Consider the following 20,164-nt stretch of genomic DNA (forward strand, 5'->3'; position numbering starts at 1 on the left):
CGGTGCCGATGGTCTTCGTTTGGAGTATCAGGTAAGTAACAGGAGCGTCGTTTTGCAGCACAGTCCAGGAAAACATTCGATGAGGAATAATCCAAGGCAATGCACCTCTACCGGCAGCCGAGATAGAGAGCCTACGCCGCCGCTTCACAGCTGCACTCTCGTTCACACCGTCACGTCATTCAAAGGCAGGTAAGCATAAGCTACACCTCCTGGACACTGCACGCTTCCTTCACTCTTCTCTCGCAAGTAGACTCATTTCTCGTACCGGAGCACACAACTTCTCACACCTTCTTATAACAGACAGCACTCATCTCCGTAACAACAAGACTTCTCACGTCACCAGTTCACTTCCGCCACACCCGACGAAACAATTCCCCTCCTTAAATATCTTGTCACAAATGATCAGCCTCTTCTAATTGGTCAACAGGAAGAAAAAAATGAAAAAAAAAATACAAATAATCAAGTGGCTACCAGATTCCGTTCTGCCACAGGTTTCAACAGGAAGCACTCATGGCCTCCAGGGCTCCACAAGATGCACCTGTGCCCCGTGAACTTGTCCCCATTCCAACAGGGGACCACAAAGGGAGCAGCAGTGCCCAGCAGAACCATAAACCAAGTGAAATACATGATGCCAATAGGCAAGGCCGGACTTACCATTGGGCTTGACTGGGCTCAAGCCCATGGGCCCCGCCCAATAGGGGGCCCCGCCCGTTTACGTTTGATTTTTTAAATAATATGTCAGTCATTTAATTTTTCATTTTAAAGTTTGTTGATTGGTCTAGCATTGTTACCTGGCCCTGCCCTGCAATGAAAAATAAATTTAATTAGCTAAATTAAATGTCAGTCATCTTGAGGTTTGCTGATTGGTTATTGGCAGTTACGTAGTGCCTCGTTTACTGTCTGCATTAGACAGTAGCCGCGTTTCCATTACCCTTCAAATTGCGCAAATTGAAACTGCGAATTGAAAATAAGCACAATGGAAACACGTCAATTTCGCAAAAAAAAAAAAATGTTTTACGCTCGCATGAGGTGGTTTTTCAGGCAATTCGAAAAAGGAATATTTCGCAAAACTGCAATGGAAACAGTTTTTGCGCATTTACAGTCACCTGAGTTAGAAGACACGGTGTGTTTGAGGTTCATGTATAGCTACGCAAATAATAATAATTTTATATTATTTAATTATAACATTTAATAGGCTATATTTAGAAGACGCTTTTATGCAAAAAAGGAACAAAGCTGAATGTGGAGCGCGCACTGCATGACACGGAGGCGCGAGCGCGAACACTTGCATTTTCCTATCAACAGTGGAAACAACTTAAAATAGGCTACTCTATCATTTCTGGTCATACAGAAAATAATAATACATTATTCTCAAATACTTTTATTTGTGTAAACTCACAATAACAAGAAAACGTTGTGCTTTTGTAAAATAAAAGAAAACAATCAGACGCACTTTCATGATCTCCGTAAACTGGAGCGCGAGAACTGAAACAAAATATAGCCTGTGTAGGCTAAAGCTTGAAATGTCCACTTTAAAACGAACAAATTCGAATCGAGAGCTAATACCTTCTGATTACTCCGTATGAAATGTGCATTTCTCTCTAAAAGCGCATCTGCTTAACAGCGGAGATGGAGATGTGATTTAGCCAAAGCAATAGTTTATTAATAATATTAATGGCTCTTCTCATTCAGCACTGCGGGAAAAACATCACTTCCAGGTTCTAATTTGGCCTTTGAAAACCAGTAAAATCGACATGTTTTCCATATTAATCTTTGAATATTTTAAATGTTTAATAAAGGGGCAAAAAGTCATAAACAAAAATCAGAAAATTCGTCGATATTTACTTTTTTGCGCAGCAGTTGGTGTAGCCAGTTCAAATTAAAATGTTGGTGTTCAACTTTGCGTTTAAAAAAAACAACAACCGTTAATTTTTCGTTTTTCAATTACGGGTTAAAAAAGGAAAAACGAATGGACACAAAACCCTGATTAAAGTAGCCTACATGGATCGTTTGGACAGAATACGAGACAGAGTTCTTTATTAAATTCATAAAAGAAACAATAATTAGCCTATAGGAATACTGGATTCTAAATCTCAAAGAAATGCCACAATCAAAACATAATGTTTTCCAGGTAAATAAGTGTTTTATTCTCATTCTGACCAAGACATTTGTGCATTGCAATAAACTTATGATCACTTTGAACTTTTGTAATCATTATTTATTTATTGGAAAAAAAAAATTCAAGGTTCAATCAGTGGTCATATAAATAAATTATTACGTTTTTTTAACATGTAACACTGTCTATGGTACCAGTCACCTTTTGAAAGTAGCTTTGCACTTCAAATAACGATTGGATCGATTATATTGTTACGCCACCAGATGGCGACAAATGACTTTTAAAAAACATTTGTCATTGAATCGTTCATTCAGGAGATTCGTTCAAAAATGCTGATTCATCTATGAAACAAGTGTATTTGATTGAGGAATTGAATCATTCATTCAAACCCAAGTTTTTTTTTTTTTTATATATAATTCAGATTAATTAAACATTTTTAATAGACTTCAGCAATTAACATAAATTGTTATTTTGTTTAGTTGTTTGTTCAGAATCGTGATCTCTATTTTTATTCTCAGTTTATCCAGAATTGTGTAGCTCTAATACATAGCTTGTGTATGTATCATTTTGTTCTATTTAAAGTAATGTATAGAAGGTAGGGCCCGAAAGTGACTCAAGCCCAGGGGCCCCCACCACCCTAAGTCCTGCCCTGCCAATAGGTATCAATAACATTAATTATTTTGTTTCACAACTAACGATGAAATCAATTACAGAAGACAACTGATAAAACTGATACAATTTCACAAGCAAAAAAACATTTTGGCTACAAATATAATTGCTTGTTAGATGGACGTTTACTATTAGAAGTTCATGAGAAATATTACTAAAAACAATGTAATGTTACGAATAAATTGTGAAACAGTCAGGGACAAGAACAGATGTAAAACCTGCAGGTGAGAAGATGGACAGCTGTTGAAAACATGGAAGCCTGCTGTTAAGGTTACAAAGCCGACAGCTTACATATTCAACAGCACAGCTGCTGGATCTCCCTGGTTGATAATGTCTTATCTACACACTGTCAGCACTTTGTTTAAAATGAAATTTTGGGCTCTAATTTGTTTCTCAGAATGTTAAAACTTGTGTATTGCAGGTAGCTTTTTGGCTTTATATTTTGGAAAATATATGACAAACATTTTTCCTTTGAGATACACTAATTAAGCATAAAAACATATATTTTGTTACTTTACATGCTCTATACACTCTAAAAAAAGGTTGGGTTGTTTCAACCCATATCTGGGTCAAATATGGACAAACCGAACTGTTGGTTTAAATGGTTTGGAGTGTACACTGAGTGACATTAGAGTGCCAATGCAGCCCCTAAAATATAGTGTTCTAACATTCAAGTAATCAAGATGTAATACTGTATTTCTTCATGGAAACACAATGATAGTGAATTACTTATCAGACTTCAGATAGGTCTTTTGGATCTGATTGGTCAATGGCTGACCGCTGGGGCGTGGATCAGTAGGCTGGCAGTCTCATAAATACTGCGAGTGAGGAGCGAAACAATCATCGAACAGGTTCAATCAGCAGTCATGCGGTCTTTGGTTTTCCTGGTGCTCCTTGGAGCTGCCTGTGAGTAGAGATTCCATTCAGAGATAGCAATATGGCAAAGGTGAGTCAATATACTGATCTCTCATTGTATGTAGTTGCTCTGGATGATGACAAGATTGTTGGGGGATATGAGTGCACGCCCTATTCCCAGCCCTGGACGGTGTCTCTGAACTCTGGCTACCACTTTTGCGGTGGCTCTCTGGTCAGCCAGGATTGGGTTGTGTCTGCTGCTCACTGCTACAAGTCGTAAGTGGCGTCTTCGTAGGGTAGCTCATGTTCCGGTCCATTGGCTTCCTCAGTTCTGAACAGTATTTTTGTCTTTCAGACGTGTGGAGGTCCGTTTGGGAGAGCACAATATCGTAGTTAATGAGGGTTCTGAACAGTTCATCTCCTCTGAGAAGGTCATCCGCCACCCCAGCTATGACTCCTGGACCATTGACAGTGACATCATGCTGATCAAGCTTAGCAAGTCCGCTACCCTCAATCAGTATGTGCAGCCCGTGTCCCTGCCCAGTGGCTGTGCCGCCGCTGGCACCATGTGCAGAGTCGCCGGATGGGGAAACACCATGAGTTCCAGTGAGTGACTGAGTTCATGATGTCACTTCCTTCACACTTGATGTTCATAGCACTTGAGTTAACTCCCTCTCTGTTGTTGTTTTATTCATTTCTTTGTAGCTGCTGATTCCAACAAGCTTCAGTGTCTGGAGGTCCCAATCTTGTCCGACAGTGACTGTAACAACTCCTACCCTGGCATGATCACCAACACCATGTTCTGTGCTGGATACCTGGAGGGAGGAAAGGACTCTTGCCAGGTAGAGCATGACAAGAAATATTGTTGTCACACAAATTTTACCTGAGACAATATTATTAATCACCAGTGGTTGTCTTTCTTTTTTTTCAGGGTGACTCTGGTGGTCCCGTGGTGTGCAATGGTGCACTGCATGGTATTGTGTCCTGGGGTTATGGCTGTGCTGAGAAGAATCATCCTGGTGTTTATGGCAAGGTAAATATACATTGGTTGTTGTTAGTTGCAAAACAATATGTTTGGTATGATATGAAGGAATTTCATGACTTCTATGAATTATCTTTTCTTCAAGGTCTGTTCATTCAGCCAATGGATTGCCGACACCATGAGTAACAACTAAAGCTGATCCAAAGTCACATACAGCCTCCAAATCTGCAATCCATCATTTTTTCTTTATTTTGGAGATAAAAACCTGTTTGAAGATAAAAGCATTTAAACAAATCCTGCTTTCTCTAAGTGCTTCATTCATATTTATGAATAAATACTGAATAAATATATTGTTGTAAGTAAGAGGCCTATATTTAAATGTACAAATGCTCTCAGCAAACAATTAGCAAAGCAACACAAAATAAAATTAGTTAAATTCCTAATATTTCTAATAATAAAGACAGCTATTCCATAAAAAATACATCAGGAAAAAATGTATTTCTAACAAAGGAAATGTTAAACAGCTATACCAGCTAACAGAGAACGTTCTCATAAGTTACTCAGAGCATTAGATAACATTCTGGCAATGTTCTCTCAAATTTATAAAAAAAATAGTTCTTCCAGTAACATTAATAGAATGTTTGTTCAAGTTATCTGGTCTTTAATAACGCCATCAAAACGTTTGCAAAAAAAAGATTCTGAGAACATTCATAAATAATAAACAGAACATTAGAAAAAAATGCCTAACCATCCATTAATAACTTTCATTAGAATAGCAAAACATTCTTATAGCATATTTTTGCTGGGATGGTTAATAATACAGTGTTTGTTAGCATCATAAATCAGCAAAAAAAAGTCATATAGCAAAGAAAAATAGTTTCAACATGTGTCTATAACAACTATAAATGAGCCTTCATCAAACATATTTTAGGTTTAAGAATGACACCTAAAGAAAGAAGCATAGGCCTTTAATTTTAAGTGTTGTGTGACTAAAGTAAGCCAGGCTACTATGTTTCACATAGGCCTATATCTTTCTCATTTACTGAGGCCTTCGTGGACTACCAGTTTAAATGTAGGCAATCCAACTTGATTAAATAATAGGCTAAATTTTAATTATATTTGCTCAGAAAGGTGTTTGAGGTAGGCTTGCCAACCATTCTGTATACTTCAGAATCGCACTGTAAAAACATTCCACAACTTAAAAACGTATTTAGGTTCACTTGATGCCTTGCATTTTTAAGTAGGCTATTAGTCTAATCAAAAAAGCTGTACAAGTCATTTAAAAGTGTATACAATTTTTTGTTGAATCACATCTAACTTAGGCCTATATAAAATTTAAACTGCTTAAATATTTTAAAAAAGTTTTTTTTTCAGTGCTTTTAAGACATCAAAGTAGTTTTCGCTGTTTATCAATTTTAGAAGGCCCATAGGCTATACGCAGGCATAGCGTAGCCTATATGGCCACATTTGCGCATAGCCTACTCCTGTAAAGGATGATATTAAAATGACTTCACCGTTGCTTTATCGTGAATCAATAAATTGTATGCATTAACAAGTGCATATCTCATACTTTTCAACACAGCTTTACATTAGGCTAATAGGCTATAAACACTAAAATGTAATTCATGCCATGTATGAACATCCAAGTTCACTCGATTACATGACGTCATACACACACTATTAGTGAATCGGCACGAAATAAAATCATAACAAAGAATGAATTAATAAAGGATAATATTAAACGCATAGGCTACCTATATAATATGTATTTTATCTCCGCATCCCCACAGTACACTAATGGCAGCACCGATAGTAATTAACACTAAATAGAGTCAGACATAACGCTCACATCGAAAAACAATTACCTTGAACTGTCTACAAGGATGGTGTGCATTTTATTTTAGCTTAAATTGTACCCAGCGTTACTCGTCGTAATTGCATTTTTACTAGTAAGAATTCAATTAGAGAGCTCTACAATTCAATTCTTACTAGTAACAATTACAATTAGAGAGCTCTCTAATCCAATTATTATACAATTAGAGAGCTCTCTAATTCAGTTATTACTAGTAAGAATTACACTTACAGAGCTCTCTGATTCCATTCTTACTAGTAACAATTCCAATTTGAGAGCTCTACAAATGAATTATTACTAGTCATATGTCTCCATTGACTTCCATTCATTTTTAATTACAGAGCTTAATTGTTACTAGTAAGAATTACAATTAGAGAGCTCTCCAATTCAATAATTACTAGTAACAATTACAATTAGAGAGCTCTCTAATTAAATTCTTACTAGTAAGAATGCAATTACAGAGCTCTCTAATTGAATTTTTACTAGTAAAAAAACGAATTAAAGATTTGCATAGCTCTGTAATTGAATTAAAGAGCTCTGCAATTGCATTCTTACTAGTAACAACTGAATTAGAGAGCTCCCTAATTGGAATTGTTACTAGTAATAATTGGATTAGAGAGCTCTCTAATTGGTATTCTTACTAGTAACAATTCAATTGTAGAGCTCCGTAATTAAAAATGAATGGAAGTCAATGGAGACATATGACTAGTAAAAATTAATTTGTAGAGCTCTCAAATTGGAATTGTTACTAGTAAGAATGGAATTAGAGAGCTTTGTAATTGTAATTCTTACTAGTAATAATTGAATTAGAGAGTGCTCTAATTGTAATTTTTACTAGTAATAATTGGATTAGAGAGCTCTCTAATTGTAATTGCTACTAGTAAGAATTGATTTGTAGAGCTCTCTAACTGAATTCTTACTAGTAAAAATGCAATTACGACGAGTAACGCTGGGTACAATTTAAGCTAAAACGGCTTGCCATAGTAAACAGTAATAATATTTATTTATTTTTTATTTATTTATTTATTTATTTATTTATTTATTTTTTATATATTTTTATTCTTAGAATTTGTATTACTATGTTCTTGTTGTATTTGTATTTGTATATGTGCACTGGAAGCTTCAGTACCAAGAAAAATTCCTTGTGGGTGCAAGCACACTTGGCAATAAAGCTCTTTCTGATTCTGATTCTGATTCTGATTCTAATAATAAGATAGGCTAATCATAAATCGAATATAAATCTGAAAATAATCTCTTAAAGCATAAACGCATGAAAACCACAGAAATACATAAGAAAATTGATGGAGTCTCCATCATGGAGATAATAATTATGCAACTTATCAAAGGAATATATATATATATATATATATATATCCTCCTCAGACCCCATGTCCACATACGTGGACACCACATTTTTGGCTGTGTGCAGCTTAATACTTAATTCTGTGTAACTGGAACATGTTTTTCACAAACATGGACACTTATACTGCCATCTGGTGGTGTCAGGAGAAAAAAAAATGTAACATAAATATTTTCAAGATGGCGGAGAACAGAGGCGAAGTGTCACGCAGCCACATCAGACCAAACCGCCCACAAGGTAAAAAATGTAATAACATTTCATCGTTGATTCTTGTTAAGTTATGCATAGTGTTGTTTGATTAAAATGGCATGCACATTTGACAAACTTTTGTAACAGGAAAGATTTACTAGGCTGCTAAACTTGATGTCCACATATGTGGACAATTGGGACTTAACTTCGATGAAACTGTATAAGAATTTTAGCAAAAAAAAAATGAAAATTTGTAGTTGCACAACTTGCACTGAGCTTCGTGGCGCGCGTGCACACACACACCATAGACTGTAAAAAAAGAACACACACACACACACACACACACACACACACACTCTCTCTCTCTCTTGATCACTCGCGATCGCACACACAGACACTCTCTCTTGCCCATTCACGATCGCGTGCGCGAACACACACACACACACACACACACACACACACACACACACTCTCTTGATCACTCGCGATCGCACACACAAACACTCTCTCTTGCCCATTCACGATCGCGCGCACACACACACACACACACACACACACACTCTCTTGATCACTCGCGATCGCACACACACACACTCTCTCTTGCCCATTCACGATCGCGTGCGCGCACACACACACACACACACACACACACACACATTCTTGCTCACTGCGATCGAGCGTGCACACACACACAAATAAAAATAACATTCCTAGTTTGGAGAAGTTGAAGTTTTGGAGTGTTACAAAAAAGATTTTTTTTTTGGATATGTTTTTTATTTGGATATAAATTTTGTTTTTCCATATCAATGTTCAGAAGTGGTGATCAGTTGACAGCTCCGCCCCTCTCTTCACCGAGTGTCCAAGATATACAGCCAGAGGCCAGATGAAACGTCCACAAAGTCACAAAGTCGATCATCGACCTCCGGCCTAGGGTGTCCTGGTGCCACGTGCACTGATGGACACCCTTATGCTTGAACATGGTGTTCGTTATGGACAAACTGTGACTAGCCCGCTCGGGTTCAGATCAGGGGGGCCGTTCCTCCCAATCACGCCCCTCCAGGTGTCACTGTCGCTGCCCACGTGGGCGTTGAAGTCCCCAAGTAGAACGATGGAGTCCCCAGTCAGAGCGCTTTCCAGCACCCCTCCAGGGTCCAGGGATCAGGTCGTCGAAGCCCCCGCCTTCGACTGCCGCCCGATCCTCTAAGCACCGGCCCCTTACAGTCCCACCTACGGGTGGTGAGCCCACGGGAGGGCAGCCCCACGTGGCTTCTTCGGGCTGAGCCCGGCCGGACACCATGGGGCAGGCCTGGCCACCAGGCGCTCTCATACGAGCCCCACCCCGGGCCTGGCTCCAGGGTGGGGCCCCGGATAAATTTTCCAACTCACCTGGGCTGAGCTGTGGGTCATGACCGAAAAGACAAGATCCCGGATACAAGTGGCCGAAATGAGCTTTCTCTGCAGGGTGGCTGGGCGATCCCATAGAGATAGGGTGAGAAGCTTGGTCACTCCGGAGGAGCTCAGAGTAGAGCCGCTGCTCCTCCACATCGAGAGGGGCCAGCTGAGGTGGCCCGGGCATCTGTTCCGGATGCCTCCTGGACGCCTTCCCGGGAAGGTGTTCCAGGCGCGTCCCACCGGGAGGAGACCCCGGGGAAGACCTAGGACACGCTGGAGAGACTATGTCTTCCGGCTGGCCTGGGAACGCCTCGGTGTCCCCCTAGAAGAGCCGGACGAAGTGTCAAGAGAGAGGGAAGTCTGTGCATCTCTGCTTAGACTGCTGCCCCCGCGACCTGGCCCCAGATAAGCGGAAGATGTATGTATGTATGTTCAGAAGTTATACAAGAGTAACAACGAAAAATGTTCAGGCACAGGCTGTAAATAAAAGAGATTTGCACTTTGTTACACAATGGTGTATTGATTTTTTTCTGTGTAAATTGGGTTTGATGTTTTTAATATACTAACGTTAGCTATTTGCTGATATGCTCTTATACACAGATGTTATCCTCCTATATTCTTGATATTTAATGGCACATCTCAATCAACAAAACTGGTTATCTTGTCTTTGGAACTCCACCACTCCTTTAATATGATCAGTTCTTATATGGACCTGTCTTTCAATCTCTCTTGCTTTGAGATCCTTTATATTCTTTGACCAACCAATAGCAGATCTGATGACACATTGAACTGATAATGAAAGCTGACTGGCCTTATAGTAGTTATCTCTGTATCTTTGACTGTAACTGATTAGCTACATATGTAAAAGGAGGTAATTTTCATTTAGCCTCCTTATGCCTTTAATGGCCATTTTGGACAGACAAATGTCCATTTGAATATTTATTCCGATTGGTTTGTTTAATGGAGCCTTTATTGCTGTTCTCATGCTGTTCCTATTCTATTCGTGCAGTAAATAAATAAATTTGCCTTGACTACCAGGCATGATAGAAATATATATATTTTTACATTATATGCATCTTAATTATCCACATTAGTAGTTAAATTGATAAAAATATAACTTAACTTTTTCAGCTTAATTGTTCATTTTGAATAGATTTTAAGGAGGCTCTTGGACTGGACTCCCTTGTCTCTTCTGATTGACAGCCATGGGCATACACTGTAGAAAATGATTTTTTTTTAGAGTATTTTGATAACTAAGACAAACAGTTTCCAGGTCTGTATGTGTTTACTCAACTCATCTTTTCCATTTCTCTGTCTTTCACAGTGTTTTACATATAGAGATTGCACAAAGGCAGTGTTGTTCAGTCCTTTAGATCATCATCAAATCCAAATCAATATGAGTATGTCAACCTTTCCCATCGGTTTTCCTGAGAGTGCAGAGCAGTCCTTATGTCCTGAACTCTCTGATGAGCTCACCATGGCCCTTGCTGCAGGGGAGTGGTGGGCAATAATGGAGGTTTCACATCCCATCTCTGAGCAGCCTGAGTATGGGGACCTCACCTCAGGGCTGTGGTGGGGAACAGTGGAGGCAGGAGAAACTCCATGCCCCACATCCCTGAAGTCCATGAAGCAGAACAAGGCAGAGGGAGCACCTGTGCCCACCAGGTTCCGCCAGGAATCAACTGTGCATGCCAGTTCTAAGAAGTTGAACCTCACCTCATCCCTGGCCTTCAAAGATGCATCTGAGAAGGTCCTGAACTCAGATACAACACTGAAATCCACAGTACAGCAGAGAAAGAGGAGGCAGAAAAAGCCACAGGAAGCACCAGTGGCTGTCGAGTCCCCACAGAAAGCACCTGTGCCTACTGGGTCTCCACGGGGAGCACCTGTGCCCCAGTCTCTACGGAGACCACCTGTGCCTGCCCCAAAGGTGCTTGCATGTTCCTCACATCGAGCACCCATGCCAGAAAAGGTCCCAGATAGGCGAAAGCTAAATATCTCTGAGCTTCTTAGGCAGGAGCGGCTGCAGCAGCAGAAGCCTCAAGCTCCTTCTCTTCAGGGAAAACTGCCTGACAACATATTAAAGAGGCCAAAGATCCCTGAGCCTCTGAGAAGGGAGCTGCTGCAGCAGAGGCCTCAATCTTCTTCTCCTCGAGGAGCACCCATTCCTGACAAGACCTCAAAGAGGGAAAAACTAGAGGTCCCTGAGCCACTCAGACGAGAGCTACTGCAGCTGAAGCCTCAAGCTTCTTCTCTTCAGGGAACACTGCCTGACAATATCTCAAAGAGGCAAAAGCTAAAGATCCCTGAGCCTCTGAGAGGGGAGCTGCTGCAGCAGAGGCCTCAAGCTTCTTCTCTTCAGGGAGCACCCGTGCCTAACAAGACCGCAAACAGGGAAAAACTAAAGATCCTGGAGCCACTGAAGCAGGAGATGCTGCAGCAGAAGCCTGTCTTTTGTACACAGGGATCACCTGTCCCTGAGAAGGTTCCAGAGAAGAGAAATCTGATCTCTGAGCTACTGAGGAAGGAGCTGGTGCAGAAGAAGCCCCAAGCCAATAAACCTTTGCCTGACAGGACCCCAGTGAGAGCGTCTGAGCATGCCAGGACCCCACAGGGAGCAGCAGTGCCTGCCAGGAATCCACAGGCAGAGGCAGTGCCCTCTGGGGCTCTGATCCCAAAAGGTGCACCTGTGCATTTGGGGACCTCACAGGGATCACTTGTGCCTGCAGATTCCCCCAAACTGGGAGGAAGCCTCAGGATCCCTAAGCAGCAGAGGCAGAAGCAAAGGGAGCAGCAGGGAGAGCAGAGGCAGCAGAATATCCCAAAGGGAGCTTCTGTGTCTCCTAAGACATCACAGAGTGCACTTGTTCCACCTTGTTCCCCACAGGGAGCATCTGGGTTTCATCTGTTGCAGCAGAAACCAAGTCCCTTTGCACAGTCCCATCCTGGACCACCCATGTCCAGTCAGAGTAAGAGGCAGTGGAGCACAGAAGCACCTGTAAGTCCCTTCCATCTCTTGTTTTTACTTATTTTCAGATTTATATATATATATAAAAAAAAAAAGTAAACATTGACTTCAAATATGCTTCTATGTTTTCTAGGTCCTCTATTCAAATCCTTTTATATACTATTTCAAAACTATAGAAAGATATGTGTTTAGATTTAGTCTAACAAGCACTCATTAATGATTATGTTTGTTTCTTCAACAGGACAATGTAGGTGTGTGTCAGCCACCTCCCCAAAATAAAATGTGTGTGGAAATTGACAAGAAGGTGCAGCTGAATCCTAAACTGAGGAGCCAGAATAAGATAAGCACTTCACACCTGGACCAGAGCAGCCTTCAGCCCAGGTCCCAGCTGAACCGGAAGAGAGCATTGGTAAGTTCCCTCCTTTTTTTCAGATTTAAAAATGTAAACACTTTAATAACTTAATATATGACTAGTATCATATTATTTTCAGTTTATTGAACCCTCATATTGAAATTGTAGAAGGGACATGTATTAAGATTTTCTCTAAGAATCACTCATTAAATCTGCAGCGTGAAATTATATGTCTGTTCCTTCATCAGGACAATGCAGGTGTGGACCAGGCACCTCCACAAAAAATGCAGCGCTTGGCAATCAAAGTCAAGGACCAGCAGTTGGAACCAGGCAGCTTGAAGAAAATTTGCCATTTATGTTGCATATACATACATTTTTGTAGCGTTTTAAATATTTAATAGGCTATATATGTCATATTGTGTTGGTACGTTTTGATTTCAATGCATAATAAAAAATAAAATATAAACTGTGTTTTTGTTTATATATCCAGGACAACACACATTAATTAACACTAATGTTATATAAATGTGCACTTCAAGCCAAAATAGATCATTTTCATCTCCTGTCTCTGAGCTGATTAAATGTTAAAAATAGCTGCACACTAAGCCAAAGGACAACATTGTAACTCCGTATATTATTTCTATTTTCTACAATTTATGGCTGAAGACAATGGTTCTATAATGCTGTATATTGACTATCTTGGTATACATTTTCTTGCATGAAGAGTCTGCATCCTAAACATAATCAGATAAAGGTTTGTTTTAAAAACTTTTTTTATAACAGAATTAAACTTTAAGATTTAAGCTTTGCTTTTACTTCTTGGGGAGCATACCCCAAGACTTTTTCTACTTTACTTTTATTAGTAAGCCTTTTGTAAGAGGGGCCTTTTGGAGGAGTTTAAATGCATATGGGCATCAGACACTCCAAGCACAGAGACGAAACACTCAGAGGAGAACTTTTAAGCTTTAGGTTAAATATTTTTTGAATAAATTATAAAATGTATCTCAGATCTACTTAAAATATTATAAGAAAAACTGACATAAAGCTTTCAAGGGGTACATTTTAACCTTATTTAGTGCTTGATGTAATCGCTTTTGTCAAAACGTGCATGCGGAACCTTACTAAAGTCTTGTTTTTCATTCCGGACTCTTCAGACCGACGTACCATCTCACATGTATTGTAGCTGAACGTACAACCTTTTACTCTAGTTTAAATAAATGCACTTGTTTATATACTGTGGATGCAGTCGCTGATCACAGCAGCGCTCGTCTGAGGTCTCTTTACTTTTGCAGTATATTTACGTTGTGTAACAAAGGGGATTTTTGTTTCTGGAGTAGTGTCCTTCATCGCTTCTTGAAATGCGACTCACCCTGCGGGCTTTGATTTCCCATGGCCGAGTGGCTCGTCGGATGGGACTCGGACCTGAGTCCAGAATCAACATGCTTCGGAACATACTCACTGGTCTGGTTCGACACGAGAGAATAGAGACAACAAGAGCCCGAGCCGATGAAGTTCGCTTTTACGCTGAAAAGGCAAGTAGGCTACAAGCAGGCTACAAGGTTTCAGTAACGTACCTAACTTAATTATTATATAAATAAATACATATTTAAATAAATTTAAAACAATCAAACGGCGTCAAACTTTGTTTCATCTTGGACTTCTGAAAAATATTTTGACAGAATAAGGATTTGATCGTGATGTAAAAAATATATATATATACACTACTCACAATAAGTTAGGGATATTGTTATTTACAAGAGTGCTATTCCTATTTGGTCAGAATTTTAATGAAATAAGTAAAAGTATCCTTTGATATTACTAATAATGAATGAGAAGAAACACCATTTACATTAGTGTAATATTTATTACCCCAAAAATGTAGACAATAACAAGGGTAGCCCCAAATAACAAAAATTGACTATGTCAGTAGCGGGTGTTTCCACCATTTGCCGCAGTGACAGCTTGACAGCGACGTCTCATGCTCCTCACTAGCCTCATGATGTTGTCCTGAGGCAATGCGTTCCACTCTTCCACAAGTGCTGCACGCAGTTCTGCCAGGTCACGTGGGGGTGGGGTACAATCATCCAGTCTCTGCTTCAAGCTGGTCCCAAACGTGCTCTATGGGGTTCAGGTCAGGGGACATTGCTGGCCATACCATATGAGGCACTCCGACTTCCTGAAGTCGAGCTGTGACAATTCTGGCACGATGTGGTGGAGCATTATCATCCATGAACAGAAAGTTGGGGGTGTGCTGGCGAAATTGGGGGATGATGATGGGTTCTATGATGTCTCTGAGGTAAGAACGTGCAGTGACTGAGCCATCTACAATAACCAAATCAGTTTTGCACTGACTGGTGATGCCTGCCCAGACTGTTACACCTCCTCCACCAAAGCTAACCCTGGGGACCATGTTGACCTCGGCGTATCGCTCACCTCGCCTTCTCCAGCAACGCTGACGACCATCATTTCTGTGCAAGGTGACCCGACACTCGTCAGTGTTGCTGGAGAAGGCGAGGTGAGCGATACGCCGAGGTCAACATGGTCCCCAGGGTTAGCTTTAGTGGAGGAGGTGTAACAGTACCCCACCCCCACGTGACCTGGCAGAACTGCGTGCAGCACTTGTGGAAGAGTGGAACGCATTGCCTCAGGACAACATCATGAGGCTAGTGAGGAGCATGAGACGTCGCTGTCAAGCTGTCATTGCGGCAAATGGTGGAAACACCCGCTACTGACATTGTCAATTTTTGTTATTTGGGGCTACCCTTGTTATTGTCTACATTTTTGGGGTAATAAATGGTGTTTCTTCTCATTCATTATTAGTAATATCAAAGGATACTTTTACTTATTTCCTTAAAATTCAGACCAAATAGGAATAGCACTCATGTAAATAACAATATCCCTAACTTATTGTGAGTAGTGTATTTATATATATATATAAAAGAGTTAAGTTGAAATGTCCAAACAGTGAAATTCTGATTAAAATAATTTAAGGGATAGTTCAAACAAAAAATTAAAATTCTGTCATCATTTAGGCTACTCACCCTCAAGTTCCAAACCTGTCTGAATTTCGTTTAACAAAAGAAGATATTTTGTAGAATATGGGCAACCAAACAAACAGTTGATGAAAGCCCCATTGAAAAAACATAATACTATGGAAGTCAATGGGGCCCATCAACTGTTTGGTTACTGACATTCTTCAAAATATATTTTTGTGTTCAGCAGAAGAATTTTTTTTTTTAGTTTGGGAAAAAAATTTAGGGTGATTAAATGATGACCGACATTTCATTTTTGTGTTAACTATCCCTTTAAAGAGTTTTGCGGTTTCAACAATTAAAATTATTTAAAACGATTATTGTTTTTGAATGACTTTGTTTCTATTTTGACTTTAAAATGTTTTTTTTGTTTTTTTTTAACATTTGTGTTTTCTTTTTTAGATTATTGATTATGCAAAAAAGGGAGAAACTAATGAAAAGTCAATGCAAATGGCTGATTTCTGGCTAACGGTAAGTTTTCAGTCATTGCTCAAAAAGTTCTGACAATGTGCTAACAGTGTTTCTGAGTAAAGGACATCTACATTGATATATATTTTTTCATTCAGGAAAAAGATTTGATCCCCAAACTCTTCAAAGTTCTGGCGGTAAGATTTGAGAATCAGACAGGTGGATATACGCACATGGCCCGCATTCCTAACAGAGAGAATCTGGACCACGCAGCCATGGCTGTCCTGGAGTACAAAGGCAACCCTTTCCCTCCCCTGTCCCCCATTAAACGTGTCCGTGAACTGAGCTTGGTAAACCAACTTCTGAAAGGATACCGAGAAGAAAAAGCTCAAATGGTCGCTGAGAAAAAGGACTTCTAATCTTGCACTGTATTTTGTACATTACATTTCATGTCATAAACCAGTATACATTTAATTAAAAAAAAAAATGTGTTCCCAATATTGTGTGTGTATGGTTGATGATCTAACATGCCCATGACTTTTTTTGAATTTTTAAGATGAGCGTGTCTGGGGTCCTGTAACTGGTCACAAACATGTTTTTAATTTTTTTGCCATTTTTTATTAGCATTTTGTCTTCACTAATTAATTCCAGATGAACCTGTGGTGTGACAAGCCAATGAAAGTATACATAGATATTAGAAAGATATTATTTTGTATGAATCTGTTCGTTCTAAAGTTCTTATCTTTGTTTGGGTGTAACCCCCTGCTTTTATTTTCTTGCATCCCAATATGGGTCAACACGCTTGGATATAAAAATTGGTCAAATTTTGATTATAAATATTGTAAAATCTAGGATTCACTTTGATGAATGAAGGGATGTGAGACTGCATGGCTTTAAACTGATTTTCAAGCCCATGACAATCATTTGTTAGGGAGTTGTGTGTACTTTAGAGTAGTAGGTTTACAATTAGCTACCTTCATTGCTAATCTAACTGCAAAAAAAAAAAAAAACAAGCCATTGTAGTAAAACAGACCATTTTAATTAGGCAAAAAGGGTATGCACTGCCAAGTCATTTGACACTATTAAAATGCATTCAGTATGAACAGTGCAACAGAAATGTGCTTAACTGAATCTTTCTGTGCTCCCGAATGTGATGTGCTATTATCTATCATACATTCAAAAAGTGTGTTCTCTCTTCTCTGCTAGGTGTGCACACTCACTGAAGAGATGGGGAAAAAATCATGGCAAAGCCTTTAGAATAACCTTTTCTAGTGGCTTCCTGACAAATCAAGTTGCAAACCAAGCGTTTCAGGCCCATTTACGTCTGTTAATACAAAACAAAACAAAAATCACACGAACCTAGCTCTAATAATTCTTCAAGTATGGTTCATCTCTTTAAAAAACATTGTTGAATATAAATATGTCATTATGTACATAACTTATAGGCTAAGATTTAAAACGGGTCAATTTCAGATGGAGATTATAGGATATAATATATAGGCCTATAACAAATACGACCCACAGCTTGTTATTTTAAAATTAAACAAACACAGCAGTGATAATGGGCATTTTACAGATAAAACCTTCACATTTTACCTGTACATTTGTCATTCACTCTATTGCATTATGATTGCATTTTCAAGGGTCTCTGATGGTAGGCTAATGAAATAAGTGTTTAAAACAGTAAAGTGCTCCATGCAGTCAATACAAAGTGTTTCTGTAAGAGTAGAGCTATATTTTCATCAGACACTCAAGTAAACAAACCTTGCGACTGAATGATTCTACTTTCTACTCACAGACAGAATATATCCGCTTCATGACCGCTGCGAGTGTTATTACATGTTCAAATATATAACAAAGTTAGCTGAAATTAAATCTGAACTCCACAAACCCCTGCACGGTATTATCTGCTATATGGAATGATTAATTAATGGAAATAAATGATATACATTAACAAGTGCAGCCTCATACTTTTCAACACAGCTTTACATTACTGGTAATGTAAACACTAAAATTTCATTCATGTCATGTAGATTGATGTACATCCAAGTGCACTCGACTAACTTACATGATGTCATATAGCCTACTCACACTATCAGTGAATCAGCACGAAATAAAATCCTAACAAAGAATTACTGAATAAAGAATAACATGAAACATACAAGACCACTACATAATCTGTATTTTATCTCCGCATCACCAGAGTAACGTTACACTAATGGCGGCACCGATCGTTAACACTAAATAGAGTAGACATAACATAACGTTACATCGGAAAACAATTAATGTGAACAGTCTACAATGATGGCGTGCATTTTATTTTATACCTATAAAAGACGATATTAATATGAATAGGCAGGCTACACGTTCAAGCGATGAATGAAGCGTATCGCGTAGAACTCCCTGTACAAATATAGGCTACGTAATGACGCGATCATGCACGTATAACCAATCAAACACATCCTTCTCCAGCTACAATAATATATTGTATTAATTTAAAGCAACGCGTATTATACAACCCAAAATATTTCCAACAAGCATTTAGATGAAAACAGTAATAATAATAAAATAATCGAATATAAATCTGAAAATAATCTCTTAAAGCATAAACACATGAAAACCGCAGAAATACATAAGAAAACTGAAATAGCTAATTATGCAACTTATAATATATATATATTTGTATATAGGCTATATAAAGAAATAAGAAGCTGTTAATTTTGAGAATTATTCAGCTAGCTACCACATGCACCTGGAAAGAAAAGAAAAAAATTGTCATAACTTCAGGCTACAAGGGTAAAACAGAAATGTTTATGAACAATCATGGATTAAATATGATTAGTCACTCTTTGTATTTGTATTGCATGTACAGTTTGAATCTAAACAGCCTAGATTTCACGTCACTCACAAACACTTGAGTCAGTTGAGCGCCCTGCTCAATTGTGATGTCATAGAGACCTGTAGAACGAACAACTGAGTATAGAGGAATCTTGCATTTTGTAGCGAGTCAGCGAATGATCGTGAGTATGATTTTTATTCAGGGTTTGGAGATTTGAGGCTTTTAATATTTGTATTACTCAAATTAGAATCTACTTAAACAATATAACGTTATTCACTCGATGCAGATACATTAATAGACATGCTATACAGTGGTAATTTGTGTGAAACATTTTGGGGAGGCTAATATGTAAATTGGATTTGATGTTTTTAATATACTAACGTTAGCTATTTGTTGATATGCTCTTATACTTATACTTATAGCCTTTATTGCTTTCATCCTATTCTATTCGTGCAGTAAATAAAATTTGCCTTGACTACCAGGCATGATAGAAAAATATATATATTTTTATATTATATGCATCTTAGTTATCCACATTAGTAGTTAAATTGATAAAAATATATAACTTAACTTTTTCAGCTTAATTGGTCATTTTGAATAGATTTTAAGGAGGCTCTTGGACTAGACTCCCATGTCTCTTCTGATTGACAGCCATGGGCATACACTGTTCAAAATGAATTTTTTAGAGTATTTTGATAACTAAGACAAACAGTTTCCAGGTCTGTATGTGTTTATTCAACTCATCTTTTCCATTTCTCTGTCTTTCACAGTGTTTTACATATAGAGATTGCACAAAGGCAGTATTGTTCAGTTCTTTAGATCATCATCAAATCCAAATCAATATGAGTATTGAGTCAACCTTTCCCATCGGTTTTCCTGAGAGTGCAGAGCAGTCCTTATGTCCTGAACTCTCAGATGAGCTCACCATGGCCCTTGCTGCAGGGGAGTGGTGGGCAATAATGGAGGTTTCACATCCCATCTCTGAGCAGCCTGAGTATGGGGACCTCACCTCAGGGCTGTGGTGGGGAACAGTGGAGGCAGGAGAAACTCCATGCCCCACATCCCTGAAGTCCATGAAGCAGAACAAGGCAGAGGGAGCACCTGCGCCCACCAGGTCCCAACAGAAATCAACTGTGCATGCCAGTTCTAA

The 20,164-nt window shown here is 38.9% G+C and overlaps 2 protein-coding genes across 2 annotated transcripts; both read left to right on the forward strand.

Annotated features, from left to right (window-relative positions):
- The first annotated feature begins 3,521 nt into the window (after positions 1 to 3,521).
- LOC311275732 (trypsin-1-like) lies at positions 3,522 to 4,916 on the forward strand. Its single transcript, XM_084384954.1, has 6 exons — positions 3,522 to 3,691; positions 3,766 to 3,916; positions 3,996 to 4,246; positions 4,346 to 4,482; positions 4,572 to 4,673; positions 4,768 to 4,916. Exons 1-6 carry the CDS (start codon positions 3,652 to 3,654, stop codon positions 4,813 to 4,815), a joined length of 729 nt encoding a protein of 242 aa, XP_084241080.1. The 5' UTR covers positions 3,522 to 3,651; the 3' UTR covers positions 4,816 to 4,916.
- An 8,969-nt stretch (positions 4,917 to 13,885) lies between these two features.
- mrpl17 (mitochondrial ribosomal protein L17) lies at positions 13,886 to 17,170 on the forward strand. Its single transcript, XM_084384957.1, has 3 exons — positions 13,886 to 14,267; positions 16,170 to 16,238; positions 16,334 to 17,170. The coding sequence occupies exons 1-3, from the start codon at positions 14,094 to 14,096 to the stop codon at positions 16,592 to 16,594; spliced, it is 504 nt and encodes a 167-aa protein (XP_084241083.1). The 5' UTR covers positions 13,886 to 14,093; the 3' UTR covers positions 16,595 to 17,170.
- The last annotated feature ends 2,994 nt before the right edge of the window (positions 17,171 to 20,164 follow it).

The sequence above is a fragment of the Rutilus rutilus genome (genome assembly GCF_951802725.1).
Source record: "Rutilus rutilus genome assembly, chromosome: 17".
Classification (NCBI taxonomy): Eukaryota; Metazoa; Chordata; class Actinopteri; order Cypriniformes; family Leuciscidae; genus Rutilus; species Rutilus rutilus.